Source organism: Zosterops lateralis (genome assembly GCF_965231275.1).
Source record: "Zosterops lateralis genome assembly, chromosome: 2".
Lineage (NCBI taxonomy): Eukaryota > Metazoa > Chordata > Aves > Passeriformes > Zosteropidae > Zosterops > Zosterops lateralis.
In genome coordinates, this window is record NC_139763.1 from 30,769,434 (window position 1) to 30,793,643 (window position 24,210).

The 24,210-nt window shown below is 45.4% G+C and overlaps 1 protein-coding gene across 9 annotated transcripts in view; it reads right to left on the reverse strand.

Annotated features, from left to right (window-relative positions):
- Positions 1-12,817, reverse strand: part of MAP4K4 (mitogen-activated protein kinase kinase kinase kinase 4) — a 159,796-nt gene extending 146,979 nt beyond the window's left edge. For 4 of the 9 annotated variants that reach the window (XM_083854862.1, XM_083854858.1, XM_083854864.1 and 1 more), the window contains exons 1-2: positions 12,471-12,816; positions 12,056-12,121 (exon numbers count right to left, since the gene is read on the reverse strand). In XM_083854862.1, coding sequence (XP_083710988.1) covers positions 12,056-12,121; positions 12,471-12,527 — 123 coding nt within the window. In that variant the 5' untranslated portion in view covers positions 12,528-12,816. Of the gene's footprint in view, positions 1-12,055; positions 12,122-12,470 lie in introns of all 9 variants that reach the window. The other 5 variants (XM_083854860.1, XM_083854854.1, XM_083854856.1 and 2 more) reach the window with 3 other exon arrangements.
- Between the last annotated feature and the right edge of the window lie 11,393 nt (positions 12,818-24,210).

A 24,210-nucleotide genomic window follows, 5' to 3' on the forward strand; every position in this document is an offset into this window, starting at 1 on the left:
ATTCAGAAGACCATAAAGCCACTGACAGACAAGACAAGCAACTCATTCACAAGGGCTCTTTGATCTTAAATACAAATAAAATTAGGTCAGTATTAAAGATTTTCATTCCTTGCCATATAAGATTGCAAAAAGGCTAAGAAAAGCTTTTCCCATTCCTTCTTTTAACACTCAAGTTATTTAGCAAGTAACATTACTTTCACATGACTTGAAACATTTTCTCCACATTCATTTGTCATCGCCCCAGAACTTAACTCTTGGGAAAAACACACAGGGTGAGCTGCACAGTGTGTTCTCCATAGTCCCCAAGGATAAGCCAGATCAGAGAATTTCAGTGTGTTCCACACGGGGGAAAAGAAGAGCAAAGTACACCTTTCACAACACTCAGATTAAAAAAAAAAAAAAAAAAAAAAAAAAAGAAAATATTTTTTCACTTATTTGTTATTCAAAGCATTCCAGTTATTTTTAAGAGATGAAGATGAGAGAGCCTGTGCTGTCACTATTAATAGGCTGACATTCTGTCTTCCCCCACAAGACCACACCAGAAACACAGCGAAGGCGACAAGTTAAGGGAGCCTGGAGTCATGCCAGCTCTGCCAAATCCCAACTCTGCAGCACAGGGACTACCCCAAACAGACCCTGGGACGAGTTCTCACATCCCAGACTCCCCCGTAGTTCTCAATGATGCACCTTTTGTTCCTTCTCCTGCGACAGTACAATATTAACTTCATCTGCTGAAATAGCAGCAGTTGACAGGATAATCTAAGGATATAATATCACCTTGCATTTTTGATTTAACATGCTTAGCTGTGTTAGGGTACCTTTAAAATTTTATTTATTTGCTTTCTAAATCAACCAAGAGCTCTCATATGCAGCAGAAGGCCCCTGAAGCTATCACTGTAATGTGATATCTGCTCATAAATGTCAATATACGAATTTTAAAGGTATTAAAGCTGCTGTTTAGTCATGGTAAAATACCTTCCTCACCTCCGTTACAGACAGCAATACAGTCAAATGTGAGCAATTCAGTTCAGGCCTTTCTGCAAAAGACAGTCAAGCAGGAACCTCACCAACTGCAGGCCAGCACATAATTCCACCACAAATACAACTAAAACAAGCAGGGGTACCATGAAACCCACTCTATGAGATCCACCCACCCAGTCACCCAAGAACATCTAGACCCTTTCTCTGGGCAGGCTTTAAGAGACCACAGGGTCAGCATGCAAAGTCTTCCCTCTCTTTGGCATGGGTAAGCATGAAAACTGCTCCTAGCCAATTCTAAGGCAAAAGAAGGGATCTCTTTTAATTAAAACACAACTACTCTGTGTTCAGAGGTTTAGACTGTACCCCTGTCACATATTTTCTGGGTGGTTGGGAATAAATTACATCAGTTCTCCACCGTATTTCCCTCCAACCTCCTCACCCTGAAGTAAAGCACAGTGGTTAACTTCAGTATAGGAGAAGCACATGAGAGTTCCACTTCCTTCTGTGTTTATACAGGAGATTACCATGCAACTGAAAGTTCAGTTTAACAAATGCTGCGGAATCTGAAACTTCAAGGACTTCAGGAATGTCTGCTGTAGCTGCTGAAGGAATATCCAGGACATTGTCCCACGAAAATCCAAGTGTTAATTAGAGAAGAGATACTTGGATTTACAACAGGTTGAGATTTAAACACAAGATTCACAACCAGACTAAAATCTACTAGCTGAACTTACAGAGAGGAAGAAGCAATACAACAACACATGTAGGAAAAATAAATAAATAAAAACCCAAACAGGTTTGATGGGAAAGGATACTTTCCTGACATTTTGAATGTCAGGCACTTAATTACAACCCTTATCAACATTATCAAAGAAGCTAAAGTACCTCTATAATTCTCACCTGACAAACAGTAACCTAGATTAAATGCGTTCTCTATAGATGTATAATCTACCTGAACAGGAAAGACCCCAGTGCTTATGCTGAAGCATAGAGAAGAGACACAAGGCACTGACTGCTTTTCTCACTGATAGATTTATTTCTGCAAAACTTCTGAGGGATTTGATTGAGAAAAACTGCTTCATATAAGTCCCCATATTTCATATAAGTGTGCAGAGAATCCTAACTTACAGCAAGCACATTCACCTCTTGGTACATGCAAAAACACTTACTTGGGAGGTTATTTTGAGAAAATGGATGTCTCCCTTCCATGATGGGCAAGTGAGGTTTTACACGGCACTCACTTTCATATATTCACTTTCAAAGGCATCTTCGCTCCTTCTTATATATCCCACAAAGAATGTGGACTGCAAGAGCTGCTACATGCATGGTACAGAGTCAACCTGTCCAATCTCAGACGTTCAGAAAACATGAAAGTGAGATATTCATCAAAAGTTCCCATTTTACCTAAGAAGCAAAGACTCAGGTAAAGAGCAATTTATCTCATCCTGCGGCAGTTACCTCCAGAGGCCTTTCCTCTGTCCTGTTTCTCTCCACTGAGTCCAAGAGCACACAGCTCAGATCAGACAACAAAAGGACAGTAAGCAGCCCACCTACTTAAGCACCTTCAAAAGTACCATCCAAGCACACTGCACAGAAACAAGCTATAAATTACTGAGCATCTGTATGTAAAAGCAGCTCTCACTACAAAATGCATTTTTCACCCATCAGACCACCACAACATAACTGGAGATACACGGCACTATCAGTTTTTTGGGAAGCACAAAACAAATTTAAGTAGGGCTTCCAGTCAGCAAATACCTCATCATTATTTGCAAACTCTGCTGCACCAGATCCTCCAAGAATTACTTTGATTATTGCAGTCACTCGTGGTAGTGGACTACAGCTAAGGGTTCACCAGCATTTTGATTTTCTTTCTGTACCCCTATCTGTAAGGGTTTATAACTCAGTTACAAGCATTCCCTCTTGACAACAGACTTGTAAGACAGGTATAGCTGTGCTTCCTTTTAAGTTTTCTACTGTTTTTTTCTTTAGGAATCACAAAAATAAAGAAAAATAATGAACCAAAATAATATTGGGGGATCCCTGATTCTAAGATACATAAACCCAAGCACGGCATAGAATACTTTACGATAACACATTAAGACCCACAGACATTAAGCTTTTCTTTTCTGCATTTGAAAACAAAACAACCCAATACCATTAGCTCAAAGTTTAGGGAGCAAGTTTTGAGACAGGTTTATTTTGTTTTGAGCTTAGAGTTTAAATTAGAATCATGAACTCTTGCCCACTGTCATTTCCTACAGCTACTCTTTCTCAATCCTGGGAAGAAGCTCTTGAAACTGCCAGAGCTTAACTGAAATTGTGCTATTTTTAAGACTTCAAGTAATTTTTAACAGTGCCAGTCCCAGGGTGCATCAGCTTTGAGGTAAACCAGCAAGAGTAAACTATTGCCTTGGTAGTCCACAGGAAGTTAATAAAAAAGATTTGATGCAACTGATTATTTTGAGCTGCTGCCATTCTTTTACCTACTCAAGTAACACTTTCCCATTTCACTTCTGTCCTCTGGTGAAGCTTCCAGGTGCAGGAACTACAGCCAACAAGTCCATACCATGGACTGGTACAACATTAGAAGATGGTAACCCATATATTTACACATAAAACCTGCACAACTTTCAAAGCCCTGAAATATGCAGTGAAACTAAGGGGAACTCCATGGACAGAAACTGAAAGGAAAAGCTATTTTGGGGGATAAGACATCACAGAGTCAACAGTCAAAGAAGAAGCAGAGGGATGTCACGGATGGATGTGTGGACCTGCATTTCCATGTGCAGAGTGGCACTTCAGGAGCAGGTACAGAGTGCAGCAGCAGCACACCTCCAAAGCTGCAAATCTATGGTCCCCAGAGGGATCCTTCAGGACTTTGACTTTCTCAGAGTGGTGAGAAGAGCAGCAAGTAAGTGGACCTCACCAGCAGCCCCAGAGCCAGGGAGCTATTGGGGTGCTCAAGGCATAGGGGGACAGGGGAGGAAGCAGACAAATGTCCATGGCACACCACCAACAGCCCCAGCAGCCACATCCTGACTGCAGCCCACAGCAGACCTTCTCCAGGGGTAGCACTACCTTGCTCCAGGAAGAGAATGGCCACAGCTCATGTGGCTCCTTCAGCCACAGGCACAAAGCCATGAGTCACTGCAATCCCTGCACGGAGAGCAACTGTTATCAATGCACCACGGGACAGCTCCAAAGGGAGGTGACAGAGACATACTAGATAAGCCTTACAATACCAGTATAACTGCATCCATGTTAGCAGTTTTACCACGTTAGCTGTTTTATTGCTAGACAGGCCAATCAAGACATGTTGGCACCTGCAGTGTCCTATTTGTACAGTGATAATGACAGCCACAGTGCCAGAGCAACCCGGGGAGGGGCAGCTCCGGTGGGAAAGAAGCATTTTGCCAGGAGTGTGAAGCAATCTCCCCCAAAAGGCATCCCTTACTCTGGCACACGGTCACAACACAGCTAGGCAGGCTAAGGAAAGTCTCCTCAGTCTGGGCCATGATGAAAACAGCACAAAAATCTCTGTCAATGAACATTCCCCTGGTGTGCGTAAACCCAAAGCCTGGCTGACTAGTGAGCTGCCATGGCTAAAAGCTAATCTCTTTTAAAATATATGCATTTTTAATATAAATTATACATGCTAATATGTTTCTACTAACAACTAAGGTGTCTTTTTCTTATATAAAGCACTTCTCTGATAACACACTATTTTTTCTTCCCACAACTATGAACAGTCTCCTAATTCATTCTCTACATTTAAGCCATATTCTCCTTCTTCATCTTCTGATTTCCTCTGTAAATTCACCTTCAGTAGAAAGCTTCTCTCTGAACTGTGCTCCTATCTCTTCCTAACTCCATATCTTCCCATAGATTTCATCCTTCACTTGCAACTATGACGCAAGGTCAAACAGGAGGCCATAGAAGAACTTTTGGGAGATGTCAACACCCCTCATGCTCCCACAGTTGAGCTGCACAGGGCATTAGACATAGGACTTAGCTGCACCAATTTCTAAGTGGGGAGAAGCTTACTCCATCCATATCTCTGTCTGATCCTTATGTGACTCAAAAGGGCAAATCCTCTAAAAGGCTGAGTATCTCCACTTCCCAATCCCTGTGATTTCATCCTTCTTTAGCGCTGCTTTTCACAGATTTCCCAATCAGCAGCAAATTAAAACCAACACCACTGAGGTCAAATTGTAATTATTCATTACACTCAGAACAGCAGATTTCACTCTGCTGCAGGACAGCAAAGCCTGGGAGAGCAGGGGAGTGCTTTGCCAGCAATACTATCAAGTCTCCAGTCAGTAACTCAAGTCAAGTCTCAGCTCCTCTTTCAAAAAGCTGCTCTGTCCTTTTTCTAACATTGAAATATATACCACATGAGTTAGGACTACAGGGTCCCATGGCCGCCTTGGAGGGGATACCATCAAGCCTTGCTCAGGACATGACAGGGGACCAGGAATGAGGCTTAGGTGGAGGTATTGTGAGCTTCGTAACTGCGTATTGGCCACTCAGCAGTGCTCCACAGCTTGTAATTACTGTCATATTTTGTGCCTCTGTGAAAATGGTTCACAATGCATCCAAGACAGAAAATACACTCTGGAAATAGTATTGAGATGCAATGTCAAAATCCCCAAGCCCTCTACAATCAAAGCTGCCTCAAGGTTCCCAAGAGGTATGTACAATTGTGAGTTTTTTCCTCCTCCTTCCCATAGTTGTCTGATTTTAGAGCCAACAGTATCGTTCCTTGAGCCTGTGATAACCTGAGAAATAATCAGGGACCCACAATGTTACAAACATAAAGTATTTGATAAGAGAACTCTTGTGCAAAGCTATGAGATCCCCTCCCAAATCCACCTCTGTTCAAGCAAGCTGAATTCTTTCCACCACTTTCTGTGGGCTGAGACCTAAAGTAACGATGCAGATAAGGATCTTACCGTAACTTTGACTACAGTCAAGCTCACATTGTGCAAGTCAGTGCTATTGAGCTTAAATATCAACATCATCCAAAGCCTGGTGGAGCCAGAGTACAATCAAAAACATAAAATGGAAAAAGCAAAAATACCACTTTTCTCCACAGAAAACTCATCTCAGGAAGGTAGGTATACAACGCACCAGGCTAAAACCACTCTTGCAACAGCAAGTACCACTTGAAAAGATTACTAGAACATGATGTGTATATACAAACACATGCTAGACCACATGAGAAAAGTTAGCTAGCATTCTAGTCCAAAAATTTATACTAAAAAATGTATATGCTGAAGGCAAGGAAATGCAAAGGGTGAGCACCTCTTATAATGCTGCATTGCCTTTGGGGACACTCCTGTACATTATTCCCTTGGGTGGGAGGTGCAGACCTGCCATCATCACAGCGACCAAAAGAAGGATTTCTGCACACTATCAAGCCAAGGCTCTGCTGCTAGGAAGCTGACAAACTACATGACATTGCTAGGAAAAAAAAAATTAAGTAAAGAATGGAAGGTGTACATTCCTTGTTTTGTCCTTCCTTCACTATCCCAAAACGACTAAAAACCCCCACTCCAGGCCTTACAGATAAAGCTCACTTTCCTCATGCCTAGGGCAAGAAGAAGAGACCTTGATGGGAAAAACCATCCACCCATACAAACATAGGGAAACGACCCCTACCATTGCCAAGGGGGAGAGAGCCCACACATGCGAAAAACAAAAAGAGAGTACCAGATGATTTCAACTGAAATTTTATCCACACCAGTTGAAATATCTTCCTGTAGAAGGCTGAAAAAAATTTCTACGAGTCAGCACAAAACTCTGGGCTGGATCTTGTTACATCCATCACCTCAAAGCCCTGCACCCAAGTCCCAGAGTGCTGGGTCCTCTTCTTATTAGTTCAGAATAAGGAGTCCCTGCTCCAGGAGTTTGCAAAACCCCCACATTTTGCAAACAAACAGATGGGACTGGGGGAGGAAGAACAAGAGGGACATGTGGTTACCCACAACTGGCACATTGCTTTCTTTTCTCTCTTTTTTTTTTTTTTTCTTTTTTTTTTAATAAAAATAAATATCAGTAATCCCCACTGGCCACCTGCCTAGCTTTTGTATATTTAATTAAGAAGGATTTGGGTGATGGAGAACTGGTCAAAAGTTCAGCCAGTTTAGGGGAGGACAGAAGAGTAAACATCTAGCTGAAGGACCCAAAAAAATGCCAATATTCCAGCTGCTGCCTGGTCCTTCATGATTTTTAAAACGGCAAGATCTCACTTTGCAACACAATCCACAAAAAATCAGAGGACTAAGGGAAGAAGTGCAATTCATACTTAAGAGAGCTGGTCTGGACCAGTTCCTGACAGCCAGTGACCTCACTGATCCCCAGTACAGTTTGTCTTTATAGTGATAAGACTGGAATTGTACTCATGTTTAACAAAATCATTTGAATCCACAATGATGTCCCTTTAGCAGGGAGAGAAACAAAGGGGAGAGAGAGCGGAAAAAACACCCTTAACTGAGTTACTAGAGAATACCAAGAACTGTCCTATCTTCCTACCCTCCCCAACACAGTCACCTTGTAAGACAGAAAGTCCATTAAGACAAAAATAGGGTATCCTTAGCGTGGGAAAACATTTAGCCAAGTTTTAATTTACTTTCAAATCAGCATTTAAACGATCACATCTTACATCACTTCCTTTTACGAGCCAGCAGTTAGACAATACACATCATTTACATGCAGTTTTGGAAGGCTGTAACATAGATCAACAAAAGACGCCTTCACTATGAATTAACTATTACAAGGCTCTTAGAAAGTCACTCCAGCCTGGGTTGAGGGCAATTAGGAGTATCATCCCTAATTCTCATCTTTCTGGTGCACTCCTGTTATACCTCAGAACTCCCACAAATACATCCTTCCACCCAAGTCACTGCTGCCACAGGAGAATTACAACATCTGTGGTCTGTGAGACGTAACAGCACACTCACAATGGTTAAAGTGTGAGATGCCTTTAACAACAGACACACAACAAAAGAGAAAGTGACTGAGCAAGTTAACAGAGTTCAGTCTCAACGGCGAAATTACAGTTTTATGCCCCTATGAATGATGTGATGATAGAGATTTTAAAATTTCAAAAGTATTAACCAATTTTCTTTAGGTCACAGGTCATTTTTGCATTAAAAAAAAAAAAAAAAATAAAAAAAAAAAAAAATAAAAAAATAAAAAAACAGAAGGGAAGCAGACATTCAGTTCAGACCTTATCTTGAGACAAATTTCAGGAGTGTTCTCCTTTGGTGCAAGCCAAACTTCATATTAAGCTTACTGCTGGATGTGAAAAACTAGAATTTTAACCGCAGCAATGCCAAAAATGCTTCTCCCACTACTTGCAAAAGATCAAAAAAAGCCCTTAAGGCAGCCGATCAATCGGGAGCTGGCTACAAGTCCCAGGCACAGGGCAGCGGGGACTGACTCGGGAGGGAAGGAGAGGGGCAGCGCACCCGTGCGCCGTCCCAGCGGCGGCAGAAGGGGCGGCAGGCGCGGGGAGCTGACAGCGCCCGCCCCGGGACGGGGGTGCCGGCGGGGGCACAGCCCGGGGCACGGCGGGCACAGCCTGGGGCACGGCCCGGGGCTCCCCCGGGCACAGGCGCGGCCCGGGCCAGCCCGCACACGCCGCCCGCTCCCGCCAGCTGATACCGACCTACCCAAGGGAAATTCCTCCCTCCCAACGCCAGCACTGGCCTGGACTCCTTAAAGGCGTTGTAACCACCGACCCGGGGGTTCTGCGCCGGTCCGTCCCGCCGCGGTTCGGAGAAAAGGCTGCCGGCCGGACTTGGCAGCGTTTAACCCTTTGCTTTCCCTCTAAGTGATGCAACTTCCACGCCACCCTTCTCGGGTTCTGAAACAACTACGAAAGGGAAAACACCTCTCATCCCCCAGGATTTCTGAGCAGCACTAGAGAAGCTCCGCTTGGCCCCGGACAAATGAGCCAATCCCCACTGCTCCTTTCCCTGTGCTGGGCAAAGGGTTCCCCAAACACCCCTTTCCTTTACCTACCAAGGGCAGGGGAACCTCCTTCCCCCCATTAATTCACCGCTGTGTAACAAGCTGCTCTTGACACATAAGGCTTCTTCACACCGGAGAGGTGTAAGCAAGGTTACCGAGACGGAAGTAATATAAACTCCATAGAAATCAGAATCATAGAATCACAGAACTGTTTGGGTTGGAAGGGACCGCAAAGGCCATCTAGTTCCAACTCCCTGCCATGACTTCCCAGGTTGCTCAAAGCCCCATCCAACCAGGGATGGGGTATGCACAAGTTCTTTGCCCAGCTTCTCCCTGGGCCTGACCACCCCCATAGTAAAGGATTTCTTCCCAATATCTAATCCAAACCTACTCTCAGTTTAAAGCCATCACTCCAAAGCACAGCAACATAAAACTTAATATTTTTACCGCCTCACCACTGAGGTCCCAGGCCCACAGTAACACTCCACCAAAGCCAACGCATTTAATGCATAAAATGTGGGAGTAACTCCACTTGGGTTCAGGTGCCAAACATCCCAGGGCTGCCCTCACATTTCATACAGGTAAAGACATCTATACACCTATATATAGCTAAATAAAAAGCTAAGGTAGAAGCAGCTACAGAAATATCACTAGCCAGATAGATGAGCTATTTCCAGCTAGCTCAGCTTAGGCAAGGAAGAGAAAAACAGGACTATTTTCTGCTTTTCAACAGGTTGGCGCAGTCCCCTTCCCAGGGCTGGTAGAAGGCCGACTCCCCAGGCAGGCAAGGGACCTTGGGCACCATGGGCGGTGTGTGAGGCAGACAAAGAGATAACGTCATGCCCGCCCCGCTCCCGCCGTGTCCTCCCGCAGTGGCAGGTAGCCAGCCAATCCCGCGCCCGGGTGACATCATCGCTGATGCTCTACACGAATGTGCAACTACATCAAACTGCATCTCCGAGCTCGGCTCCTCAAAAGCAACCCACAGCCCCACCCCCAGCCCCTTGGGATGACAGACCGCTTAGAAGGGAAATCCAGGAAGAGGGATTTCAAGAAGTGGTTTCTGGGTAGGAGGAAAGCGGAAGGCAACAAGCAAACACAGAGTAAACACGTTTTTCCCTCGGTTATGCAGTTCCTACGAAAGCCCTCAAAACACGCACATGCAGTCTCATCTTTGGGTGTCCCTGGAGCACTTTTCCTAGCAAAAAAGTGGCCAAGAAAAGTTAAATACTATTGCAACAACTACTTTTTTTACATAACTTCATTAGTTTAAAAAGAAAGATGTTTATCGCAGCAAGGAAGTTTTTTTGGTTTGGTATGATTTATTTACATACAGCCCTGCTAAGTGTCCACATTATCAGTGTACGCACACAAATGTGGGCAAATGTCTAAGAAGAAGCAATGCCAACCCAAACACCTGTCAATCCATTACTGTCTAGCAGGGTCTACAGCAAGAAAGGAGACTGCCTGTTGCTCCCCATTATCACAGTGACAGCCATGCCCTTAGACCTCAGGTGTTCATTCAACTCTTCCCAGACAATAAATGCATGCACTCAGTTTCTTTTCTAATGCTAACTGTTCTAGGAGAGCTCTACCTTACTTAGAGAAAACAAAATTTAAAATTTCGATTGTTGGAGCTATTAAACTAAGGAGAACTTTGCTCATTAACTCAAAAGCATTAACAAGTACACTGAGAAACAATGCACTGAATTGCAATAATTAACAGGAGAGTTTCAAGTCACACATTCACACCCAATTAATTTATTTTTTTTAATAAGGGTTCAGATGATGCAAGCTCTGGGAGCAAATGATTACAGAAAAAAATATGTCCTTTCAAATAGCAGAAAAAAAATTAAATGGTCAATGTTGTGTCAAAGTGCAGCTTTTTACTCATCTTCCCCCTCTCCTATGGCCTTTTGAGCCACATTCTTTTTTCCAGCTTTATACCAACAGCAGCAGCCTGGCTATTCCAGCTCAAATGCAACTAATACACTGCGCAGGCAGACTAATTCTCCATCAGGAAGGCTGAGGTTCACGCCCTCAAAACAAACTGACATGTGTTTCATTTGCAGAAGAGGCACCAAAGCGCTTTATTTAGTTACTGGAGCTGCAAGCAGCAGTATCTTGCCATCAGGGAAACTCACCAATTACACTCCCTTGTTTATAAGCAAAAGGAAAAACAAAACAAAATAACGACAAAAAAGCAACCGAAAAAACAGACAAGCAGCTAAAGCATCTTCATCTCTCTCTTTCTCTCTCCAAATGCATCTTGCACTTCTACAGTTTAGAGCCTTCAACCTTCAGCCAAGTATTAATTCTGTGTGAATAATTAGTCATCCTGGTAGCTAGCACTCATTGCAAAGTCATGCAAGCTCAAGATTTGTTTGTTCCACTGACTGCACACTAAAGGGGAAAAAAAGAAAAAAATAAAAAAGTAGGCTAGTTTCACACCCACATGGGCACTCTCTGATTTCTATTTTTTAAAGTCATACACTTGTCAAACAGGTTATTCTGGGAATTCTGATTTTCACAACAAAAGCTTCTCAGCTTCGATCACTTATTATTGACACTTGCACCTCTCATCTCTGCACAGCCCATCAGATGCACTTGCCCCCAACTCCACAGCTTCAACACTCTAAAGGATTTCCAACAAGGAAACCGGGTGACAATTTTAATTAAGGCCAACGTCTTTGTCTAAAGTCACTGCAGCTGCAGCAACTTCCATAAGGATTTCCAGCAGCAGAGCGGAATAAGCCTGTGGAGGTGTTTGTATAACCCAGCCAGGCTCTGACAGCGTCCACTGGGTTGGATCATTTCTCTGGAGGGAGCACAGGGAAGAATAAGGACAATAAGGGTGTATATTCATCATTACAGGATGGCTACCTGGAAGAGTAATTTGCACCCATCTGAAAGGGCAGAGGCCGAGAGGCTGACAAACTTGACAAGGCCAGCAACAATGACACGGGCAGCGCTTGTCCCACCCCTGACCGCGCCGGTGGGCGGCTCGCCCTCAGCCCCGTGCCCAGCCCGCCGCCGGCCCCGGGGCCCTCTGCAAACCGGCAACAATGAAAGGAGAAGAAATTCTGACACGAACCTTGTAGACTTGCCCGTACGTGCCATTGCCAACCACTTCCACCAGCTCAAAAATCCCAGCGGGATCCTGGGGGGAGAAGGGGCAGAGGGGGCGGGGGAGGAGAGGGGAGAAGAGAAGCGGGGTTACATTTGTGTCCAGGCGATGGCTGCGGGCAGAGCCCAGCCGGCGAGCCCGGCTGCTGGCGGCGTGCAGCTGTTGCGCCCTGTTTTTCCACGCACATGCCAATACATGCAAACAAAGGAAAAGCAGCCCAGGGCCGCGGTCCCCCGCCCGCCCCCGCGGGAGGCTCCCCCCGTGCGGCCCCGAACCCCGGCCCGGGCCCGGTCCCACAGCCCCGAGCCCACAGCCCCGGCCCGGCCGCTCCCGCCCCACCGCCCCGGCCCCGGGGGGCCCCCGCCCCCGCCCCGGCACTCACCCGCAGGGAGGAAAGGTCGATATCCACCAGACTTTTTGCAGGAGAATCGTTCGCCATTTTCCCGTCTCTTCTTTTTTATTTTCCTTTAAAGATTTTTTTCTTCTCTGTTAAATAATCGCGAGGCCGCTCCCCCTCCCCGGAGCAGCTGTAATTGCGCGGAGCTCCGCTCCTCTCCTCCCCTCCGCCCTTCCCTTCTTCACTCCAGCCTCGCCGGGTTGAAACTCTTCAGCATTGGGAGGGGTTGGCGGGGGGGATGATGGATAGATGGATGGGTGGTGGGAGGAGAAGGAGGGGGGAAAGGGGGGTGAAGGAAAGGAAGGATGAAGGAGAAGGGGCGCCGCGGTCTGTCCCTGGTCCGTCTCCCCGCGCTGCGGTGCGGGGCCGGCTCCCCCGAGGCTCCGGGCTCGGTGTGTCACGGGTGACCCGGTGGTGCCCGCGCGTCCCCGGCGGCAGCGGGCTCACACCATGGCGCGGCGGCGGCGGCAGGAGCGGCGCCGGTGCCGGCAGCCTGTGGCAGCCTCGCGATGCGCCCCGCACCCGGGCATGGCACGGCTCGGCTCGGCTCGGCTCGGCCCGGCCCGGCCCGGCCCGGCCGGCGGCGCTCACGCCCGGAGCCGGCGGTGGCGGTGGCGGCCGCGGCCCCGCTCGGGCACGGGGGGCGGCTCACGCCCGGCGCCTCCCGGCCCTTCCCGCCGCGCTGCCCGAGCAGCAAACGGCGCCGGGCACCGGCGGCAGCAGCTGCGCGTCCCGGCGGCGGCGGGCAGGGGCGCGGGGCTGCAGCGGGGTGCTGCCAGCCAGACAAAGATAGCCGGGGAGGAGGAGGAGGAGGAGGAGAAGGAGGAGGAGAAAATACACTGCGAGTGAAGAGAGAGAGAGAACAGCTCCCCCTTCCCTTCTCCAACAGGAAAAACCGGCGGAAACGCGCCCGCACCAGAGCACTGCTGGGTAAACTCGCGGGGCGAGAGAGAAAGAGAGAGGGAGGGAGCGGGCGGGCGGGGAGAGAAGGGCCGCGCAGCCCGCCTGCCCCCGCCCAGCAATAGCCCCGCGGGCCGGGGCCACCCTGCGGGCCTGCCCCGGGGACCGGAGCCCCACGCGTGTCCCGGCAGGGCCGGGGGCCACCCTGCGGGCCTGCCCCGGGGACCGGAGCCCCACGCGTGTCCCGGCAGGGCCGGGGGCCACCCTGTGGGCCTGCCCCGGGGACCGGAGCCCCACGCGTGTCCCGGCAGGGCCGCCCCAGTGACAGTGCCCGGCCCGGCCCGCACGGGGCCCCCGCCGCCTCCGCGGGACTGCGCCCTCACGGTGGGGCTGCCACGGCTGGCGGTCACCGTGGGCGTGGGGATATCTTCCCCCAAGGTTCACAGTTCTGTCCTGCCCCGAGAACCCAGGCCCACAGAAAAACACTTGTATTCCATGAAGAGATGTCTGCAGAAAGAGAGCGAAATCCCGGCCCACAGAACCAGAGCCATCTCTCGTATTTTAACACCTCAGTTACTGGCAGGGCTGTCCCAGGCCCCCTTCCCGCCCAGAAGAATCCTCCAGCAGAATTTGAATCGTTAAAAAAATCTCATTAACCTCACTTGAGCAAGACACATCAGGCAGTTACACACAGGTGTAAACCTTGGCAGGATTTGTTTCTCATTGAAGTTCTTTATCACACCGATATGGCAAAAATGTTACCTGCTTGCAAGAGGTCGAGTTATGTTTCCTGTGGGAACCAGGGTTTTCCTCTCTCTTCTAATTTAACCACAAAATTACATATACATAGCTATAAGTATCACAGAAACATACTTTTGAAACAAAGCAAACCTGTTGAGCAGAAAGTGTGAGAATAAATTACCATAACAGTTTAATAGCATACTTCATTTTCACTTTAAGTGTAGATAAAAAGAAAGGAAACTCCAGCCTAGACCAGGACACTTTTTTCTCTGTATAGGAACCTGTAGTCAGGAAAAGGCAAATGATTTCAAATGGATTCAGTGCTGTGTCTGCCTGAGTGCATGCACAGGAGTAAGGTCAAGTATAGAGATGCAGTAGGTTTGGAAAAGTGGATTTCCACAAAGATTTATTATCAATTGCCTGTTTTGCATTACATGGCTTATTTAACTCTGCCTTTTTATGTGTAAGAGAAGCCTTGGTAGGTCAGATCCATTGCCCGTCTGTCCTGGCATCCATCTCCAGATGTAGCCAGTAGTGAACGCTGAGAGAAGATCACAGGGATACTTTACCATCCAGTAATACTTCCCTGGCTTATTTTACCTGCTCTATACAGCTCAGGGAGTTCTTTAGCAGCATTTGGTGTCACTGCATTTTTTGATGATGTTTTCCTTCCATTAGATTGGCTGGCTCCTATAGTGTCCTCTGACAGGGAGTTCCAAAGCTGAGCTAGTATGTGGAGACCACCTTTTGTTAGATTGAAAAAAACAAAACAAAACAAACAAACAAAAAACCCCACCTTGCTGGTTCTTGTTTTGGAAGAGACACCAGTTGTTTCCTATTCATTTTCTTCATTATGTTCATTTTTTATAGATTTCTGGTGTGTTTTCCCCTCAGTTTTTGCCAGGTAGCAAATTCTGGTCCTTTTAGTGATACCATGAATGGAACTCATTCCATATTTGCCTTTCATTGAACCATTTCTGCTTCCAATGCCTTCCTATTTCAGATGAGTAAACGGATTTCCGTATCATGTTCATGTTGGGTTCTCCATGCAGCATCATAGTGATGTCCTCATTTCTAGTCCACTCCTGATCTTTCCTTTCTTCACTGTTGTTGAGTATGAATATGACATCTATGGAACATGTCTATTATAACTCCAGAATCCCCTTCTGTAATGTTAATACTACTTCAGAGACTGTTGCTGTGTGTTTCTGGATGCTGAAAGATTTTCAAGCCCAAACTCTGAACTGTGTGTTTTCCAAACCTAGTATGTAACAACTTTCTTGTGCCTCTGAAAAGTACAGCCCAGGTTTTTTAGAGATGAGGATCTGAGCCCAAATACACATTTTTACCATCACACATCCTTTCACCATACCTCTGATGTGGCTCCACCACAGTGTCTCCTCTCTGCTTTGAGCTTTTGTTTTATTACAGTGAGTTCAGTTCTTTTGTGTGTTTTAGTATTATACTAAAGACTGCTGAAGTGCTAGCAACAAGATTGTGAACTCTTGAAAAGTAAGGCATCCCCTAACTTTAGGGAAAAAATAGTTTTCATAAAGCAGTAAATGCCACAAGAAAGCTTCCTGCTAGTTCCCGGGGTGAAGCACCATGACACCTCACCTTCTTTTTTCCTTCCTACTCAAGTGGAGGGATGAAAGGCTTGCTTTCTTGAGGAAGAAGCCTCTTCGGCTGCGGCCAAAACCACTCTGTTCACATGTTCATCATGCTCTTTACCAGCTCAGTGTACTTACCCAGTTTGGAAGTCTAAAGGTTAAAAGACAAACCTAAAACCACTGGAAAGAGTCTGTTTTAACTCTTCCTCATAGTAAAACCAGCAATCCTAAAGGAGACAGAGTGAGACAGCCATCAAAAATCATAATGAAGACTAAATGCAAGGAAAGGCATTTTCACCCCTGTGGATTGTCACCTCAGAGAGCACACATGGTGTTTCTAATGATAAACTTCAGTAGAAGCATCAAAAAATCTGAGTCCACTCCATCCATTTGGGAACAAAGCAGGAGAAAGCTGGGGCCTGTGTGTTGCTTTCTGTCACCCTCAGACACAATTGCACTCATTCCTACTTACTGTGCTCATAGCAGTGAAGGGAACAGAGGAGTTGTAGCTCTCCGAGCAGTTTCAGCATCCCTGAAAGGGGGGTCCGGAGTCTCCCTTCCTCTGGCCATTTATTCCTGTTGAGTGGCACCTCATCCCTTGTGTGGGTATGAGCATTCCTACAGCTGTGTTGTGAGCCAGGACTCATACCAAATCTAGCCCACAAAAGGAAAATAACTTTTAATGTTATTATTGATCTGTTCCCTGGGCTGGTTAATCAAGTCCCTCCTTGAGCAGTTGTGTTAACAAAAGGGAAGTGGAGGGGTCAGAAACTGAGTGGAGGGCAGGAAGTGTGACCTTAGCATTGCCTCTTGGTTGTGGCTGTGGCTTAAGCCAATTTCAACTCTCAGTGGACCCATAGGAGTAAAACTGGAGAAACTTCCTTCCTTACTGGAAGAGACACTGTGGGAGTAATGGGAACCCAACATTTATGTTGTAGCCACAAAAGAAATTCCTTGCCCTCTATTTTTTTTCAAGTTCTTTGAAATTGTCTTTGTTCTATAATTTTCCGCTTTTAACATGCTAGGGCCCTAATCACTGACCAGAGATGCAGAGGTCATCAACTGCAGTAACTTTTTATGAGCTTAATCATCAACAGTATTCAAGGAGATGAGTAAAGAGACAGGAAGTTCTGAATTTTCATTTTGTTCTACTACTGATTCATCCCATAGCCTTGGGGCATCTCATTTCCTGCTTCCACTCCCGTTCTCTGTGTGGAAAATGGGAGTGTTTTTGACCTCCTTTACAACGTGAAGTGTTAGACATGTGCCCCGTCATAGTCTAGGGGAATGGTTCTCTCCTTGGTTGAAAAAATCCCTGAGGGAGGCTCAAGCTAGGGTGATAAGTAACAGAAGACAGGATAAAACAGAGGACATGAGGCTGAGTGAGGCTTTGCATGGTCCAGCTCTCCTGCTGCAAGTGGGATCGTGAGAACAGAGAGAGGCTGGGAGACAGTTTCCCTCATGCTTTTTATTACAACACATACTGGGAGCAGATCAGTTACAGAAGGATGCCACACAATCAGCCTCCCTCCAGCTCAGGCTCCTCTCCTCCTCTGCTGTTTCCACCACCCCTATCTCACACGTCCGTGTGAGAGCTGCTCTGCAGGATCCCTGCCGGCACACCCAGGTTCTTTCATACTTAATGTCATATGGGGTGGACATGTTCCTGCAGCTCTGGCTGCCCAGTTGCACACACACTGCTGCTGGTGACATCCTGCTGCTTCCTGCTCCTGAGGATACTGCACTACCTCTCAGACCAATGAGTTTGCCTCATTCCAGCACACAGCCAAAGCTCAGACACATAGCTGGACCCCAGCTTGGGGATGCACATGTAGATGTTGATGTCAGTGACACAAAGTTGTACAGGGCCAGAAAGGAGCAGGTTTCCACCAGCTGTACTCTTTGAGGCCATCAGTGCCCACACCCTGGCTGGCTTCCTCTGTTAGCATTTTGGGGACTGGATTGAAAGGACTCCTGAAACACAGGGGCTGTCTAAATATAGCAATCCCGCTAGTGCAGTGGCAGAGTGAGTCAGAGCCCTTTCCACAGCTGCTCGTACCATGCGGGAAGGCACAGTACAGTCAGCACTGTCAGCACTTTGGAGGTGCCCACCTTTCTCCATCTCCTGCCAGGCTCCACATCTGTGCTGTTTTTTCAGCTGTGCTAGTATGGTTTCCCTGTATTGTGGTTTGGTCACTAGGCTGATCTTAGCAAAAAGGAATACACTATCTTTATTTTTTTGCAAGCTTTACTTTACCTCTCATTAACACCCTGCTTTAAATGAGTAGTAGGCAGTTATGTGAGAGTGGGAATTTCTCAAGTTGTTATTACACAGAGGTCTAGGGCACGAAACCATGTCCTAAAGGTCATTTTGGGAAGAGTTACCTCAAATGGCACTGCAGTATAGCCTAAGGGGAAAAGTTAACCTTAGTCCTATAATAATTAATATCACACTTGTGCAGTACTGGAGCACTCAGCAGTTCTAACTTAATCCAGATCACAAATCAACATATGAAAATATTCTTATGAAAATAACATAATACAATTTTTATGTAATTTTTTTTATGCTAGTTGTGATGAAGAAAGATGGTACCTGGTCCATCTAGAGTCATAGGACATGAGAAGCTGATGACTGGAATGGTATGAAGTTTGCCAGGAAAACATGCTTCCAGAGAAATCTGTGAACAAATCTAAACCAGAAGAGTGAAGTTCAGAAATTTGCATCACTCAGCTGGGGCATTTTGAATCTGACTCTGAACATGCCCACACAGGATTTGCATCCACGGAGCCATGGCCTCTGCGAGGAGACTGCTTCTGCACAGAAGGAAGGGTGATTTCATGTTGCCACAGTCTTTCACTAACTGATCTACCCAGACTGCACTCAGTACAGTCCAGAATCTTGTATTTCATATCAGACAGTTGTCAGTCCTGCAGCTAGACTTAAACCAGGCAATGATGCACAAACCTGGCATAAAAAATACTGTTGCATGCTTGGGCTAATTGAGAAGATTCCATGTATATTTTTGTACACTGCCCATGCTCTAGGGTTTTAACAAGCTAGCTGTTTCTGGGTCTGCTATCTGTCACACAAAGCACGCAATTACTGAGTGTGACTGGCTGTCACAGGCTATCTCTGCTTGTAGCTAAGCTGGCTTGTAGCTATCTTCCCATGACCCAAGTGTGACACTTATTTCACCTCTTATACAGGGCCCTGAGCCATATCTGTAGTGGCAATGAACAAACTCTTTTCCTCCCCATCTGAGTCAGAACTCCTCGGGGAGTATTGTCTCTCCTCACATTTGTCTTGATGTGCTTTATCTCACCCGAGGGCACCTAGGATGCTCACCCAGAGTTTCTGGGATCTGTCTTCAGGAGAGAAACAACCTGCTTATGCCACATTTGTGCCCTGGAATAAGAAAAGTTGCTTTGCCAACATGATGGTGGTGTGGCTGTGCAGGCATTTACAGGCAGTGCTTGTGCAAGGATCTCCCAGGCCTTCCCAAAGAAGCACATGGGCATGTATCCTACGCTTTTCCTCCTGCTCTTTGGCTCCTGCCACTGCATTGTCCTTATAAGAGCCATGTGATCAAACAGATAATTATTGGAAATAACTCCTGTTTTAAGATTTTATTTTGTTTTATCCAGCTCTGTTGTGTCTACAGTGTGGTGAAAGCAGAAAGGCGGTGAGTGTGGAGGTAGTTGGTAGTTGTGTTGTTCTTTCAGAGCCCTTCAGCTTACATAAACAGAGTTCAAGTTGAGTCTGCAAGCCTGCCAGGCTTGTGAGCAGATCAGTGGGGATCACTTTTCAAGAACTTGGGCCTCATTTTGGCATGACCCTGAACATAGTCTTGATGTGCCATATCATGAGTCAGAAATGCCATGACGATGTGATGCAAATCACTGAACCTTTGTGAACTTATTCTGTCAATTCAAATGCGTTCAAACAATTCTGAGTGAGTAATTTTGTCACAGAACATCTAATGGAGAAGATACTGAAATCAGCTTAAACTTGGTAAAAAAGGCATAAAGCTAGCACAGAAATATTTCTCTATACTTGGGCTAACTGAATGGAGAGATGATGTTCTGTGTCTGCATCTCATGCAGAGCAAGCTGATCCAAAAACGTTTACAGATCTGGTAATAACCAACCTTTAACATGGCCTGAGGTGGTACAGAAATCATCATGTCCCAGAATGAAGCTAATGCACTTCTACGAACAGCGGGCTTCTGCAAGAAATCTGTGAGAGCATAAATTTCTGCAGTGCCCCTGGTCTGAGTACAGCCATCTTTAATTCTGCAAATTTATCCCCATGTTGAACTTCATGCATTGTGCAAGCTCCCTGTGAATTCGTAAATTTTTGAGAATTGTCACTTAGTGAGGTAAATTATAGAAGTTGAATTTAAAGTGTGGAGCATGTATTTTAAACAAACATTAAAGCTACTGAAGTCTGCCCTTTGAAAGCTTTCTTCTTCAGTTTCCAAGGCACTTTTATTTGAATGTTGAAGGGATTTTAATTTTGTGTTATATTACAATGAGCAGAGTTGTATTTGGAAAGTATCTTTAAAATGAAGAGTAAATTAGCACGAAAATGCAAAAGAAAGGGGGGGAAAAAGCTTAGGTGAGAATTAACTATCCTTTCAAATGAAAAATTAAAATCCCAGTGCTGCTGAAGGAAATTTAGAACCACGTAAGAATTTCCACAATTAATACGCAGGCTTAATTGGTTTAAGATTCCCTTTCATTTTATATAGCGTGAGATCCACAGAGGCCATAATTTCAGGAAACTCTGGCTTTGCCAGTGAAGCTAACTTAAAATGTTCCTCTACTCCCTTCCCTGGTGCCCTGTACCTGGTTTCACACCTCTCCATGGGCAACTGCTATTGCCAAACAAGGATTTGCAGGGCTAAGCCTACATCAGCTGAAAAATAACACTCCCCAGAAAGAGGAATCAGTTCCGATGCCTGGCAGTGGCATCACCAAGAAGGCCATGACAGCAAAGAGGCACAAATGAAATGGTGAAATGGCATTGGCAATTTCCTAAGTTACTTCCAACAGCAAAGCCAAGATCTCATGGGGCTGCTGCTGACATATCAATAGAAATACCAAAGAAAGATCCAAGGGAGGGGACAAAGCCTCTAGGCTGCTATCACCTTCGAGGGTATAATTTGAAAAAAAAAGACACTCACTGGTCATAATTGATGGCTGAATGGAAAGGGCTGCTGATTTACACAAGATAATTCTCCATGTGTCGTTTCTTAAACAAAATGTTGTCTTCAAAATACAGTAAAATGTTGAATGTTACGGGGCATTGCTGGGTTTTGATAGAAAGCAAAGTTTTTTACAGTTTGGCTTTCAGAGGCATTTTCTGTCTATTTCTAGATCTTGCTAATTTAACGGAGGGCTCTTCTGTATGATACATTTACCCTCTGTGATCTGGTTTTAAGTAAGCCAAATATCAGGGCTGCTGTGACACAGCAGTTTGGTAAAGTGCATTGGTGCAACTGTTAGTGAAGAACTCCTAATCAATGTGATTACTTTTTCTTCTGAAATGTGGACATTTTAGAGGTTTTCTGGTCATAACAGAAACACTGACTATAGAGAGTCTACAGGGAGCTGTTCTCTCCAGATAAAACATGTGGGTTTCACCTGTCCATTTGAAGAAGTGAGCACCTCCAGGGTGAACCTCCAGGTTCCTCTAATCATGAAACAAACAATGAAGTGGCACAGAGGAATGGTATATTAGCAGTGACCAGGAAGTCACGGTTAGTTTGAAAGCTGAAGCCTGTGGTGAAGACATCTCAGGCTGGTATGATGAATCCCTTGCAGCCAGGCAGTGCTTTTTCATGCAATGCCAGTTTTTAAGATTTTCAATGCAGTCGTGCATGCTTTGGAAACTATTTACCCATTTTACTATCAAAGTGAGGTCAAGGGGCCAGACATTTAACTGTTGTGAATTAGAGTAGCTCTGCTTCTGAAACTGCATGGAAGCTCTGATGACCAACTTCTCGCATTTAAGACTGCTGTTTTTACTATACACAGTCATCATCAGAAACAAGGATGTTGTTAGGCAGTGGTGAATAGGCAACTTGGCCTTGGCTCAATTAACCATGAAATGGAAAAAGCAGGAAAACATACAAAGAAAAGAAAAACAACTCATGATTTCCCAACAGCACTTTGAAAACTTTTTCTGCTGCTTTGATCATTGTTGTTCCCTCCTCTCACAAGGCCAGCCTGGAGCCGTTATTTGAACTAGGTGTAAATGCATGGAGAGAAATGATGAGCTGAAGGCATACACCACAGGAGGAAGTCCCAGTTGAGAAGACAGCTCAAGTACTAAAGGTGGTAGGATGGCATGCAAATGTGCACTTCTGAATAAGGGCGTTCCCCCAGATCAGATGCTAAGTACTTGGCAAGAGGCTTTGCAGAGTTCCCCAGGACCACTGCCAGATGTACTCAAACCCTGCCTGCAGCTCCCTGCCTGATCAAGTCCTTGATTTCTTCCAGGAAAGAAAGGCTGTCTTTACACTGATGTTGGGATCTGAAAGTCAGCTCACCAAAATAGTTTTCTCTTGCACATGAATTTTGTCAAGGCTAGGGGTAAAAACCTCTGGATCTGGACTGTTCTTGACCTACATGGAATCACACCACTGCAAGAAGAACTTGAGATCATGCATCTCCACCAAGATGGACACCTGTGCAGCAGAGGAAAAAAGGCCCTGTCTTGCTGTTCACTGGGCTCAGCTGGAAGAAAAAATGTATTTTCGTACTACTGAAAAGGCAATGCCAAATGAGGGAAGTGAATGAGTTTTAAATAAGGGCCACTAACCTTAGCACCAGCTATTTCAAGTATTTTACTATACGTAGTCACTTTCCTCTCACCAGAAAAGTAACTTAAGACAGAAACACTTTATGATTTTTTGATTATCAAATTTTACACAGTCAAAGTGTAAAATTATATTTAAATATCAACCTTTTCCCTGCATCCCACAGCAGTTTCCTACATGTTTGCATACTACATTTTACAGGACAGCAGCTAATATCTACACTTAAATCTTATATAGTTGTCTGACCTCTCTAAGCACTTCAGAAAAAAACCACCACATTATTGTCTTTATCAAAGTTCTGAGAAATTTGAGATCACAAGTTCTTTTATACCAGGAATTAATTTGGGATTTGAGGTACCTAATTTGAGATGAACTATTTTCATTCGCGTTTTGCATGTTATTTTTCTCAGCAGTTGACTTCATTTACTCTTTCTCAATCCTTTCTTTTTTTACAATGTTAATGTCCTAAAATGATGCAGCTATCTAAAAATTGTGGCTTCCCTTGAAAAATCGTGGGGCTAAGCAACTTGCCCAAAGATCACTTGCCTGATGAAATCTGGAGCTATATTGCCTTTTCCCAGAGCCCTTGGTGTAACATTAGGGTCAAGCTCCTAGACTGATTGTCTGAGGCACCCAGGACCACACTGCACCCCAGCACTCATAGCACCACCACAATGTGTTAATGCAGTCTTCCTTCCTGTAGCACATGGAGGCATCATGCTGCACAGCCAAACCACCTCTGCCAAGTCTGATCAGTCTTCTGTTCAGATGCAGTCCAGATGTGTGCCAGACAGTACAAGAAGAAAAAAAAGTTTTATGCTGCGTTGCCTCAGCATATTTCAAAATAAAAAACAAGACTGGTTGTGTCTTCTTGCCATGCCCTTCAAGCCTTTGACCCAGCCTAGGGCCTGTCACTGCCGAGGACACACATTACCTCCTTGCTGCTTGTCATTGCAGGCCAAGGATAGTTAACAACTAAGAAAGTTCAATCAACAGTGTTATGAGGTGAAGATCTGCCCTGGTGAGATCCTATTGATGGATGTATGCAAAGAAATCTGCAAAAATTGCAAAGAATGATGTAAGACGTCCTTACCAAGCTATCTTGTCCACAGCCCTCTTCTGTCCACCCCAGAAACAGTAGCATGGACTGATGGAGTAAGCAGTTCTCTAGACTCTCCTGGTGTCTGAAGAGCCCATCCACACAAGGAATCTCTAGGGTTGGGTTTATGGCCCTTGACTTTGGTCCAATGTACTAGATGAAGTCCCATTACTCAAAGAGCCCTTGACCTGTACCCCTAAAATACTCAGTCTTGGAATAAAACAATAGGATTACTTGTATGAACTTTTAATCTGCAGTGCTCTGGAGTTTGCCTGTCCTTTTCAGTTGTCTGTTTGTTTAGTCCTCTTTGTAGGCAAAGAGACATTCATCAATTTTGACTGCATCTTATGGTATGTAAAAATTTACTGTAGCCAATAACAGACTTCTGCACAAGTATCAGAGGTGGGAATCATCCTAAATGTTGTAAGATGTCTACAGTAAAGAAGTCCAAACTTGACCTTTTCACTCCTCACTCGCCTCATAGTAGTCAGCAAAGAAAGAAGGGTAGCTCTTGGCCATGATTCATCTCATGTGAAATAGGTCACATGAGT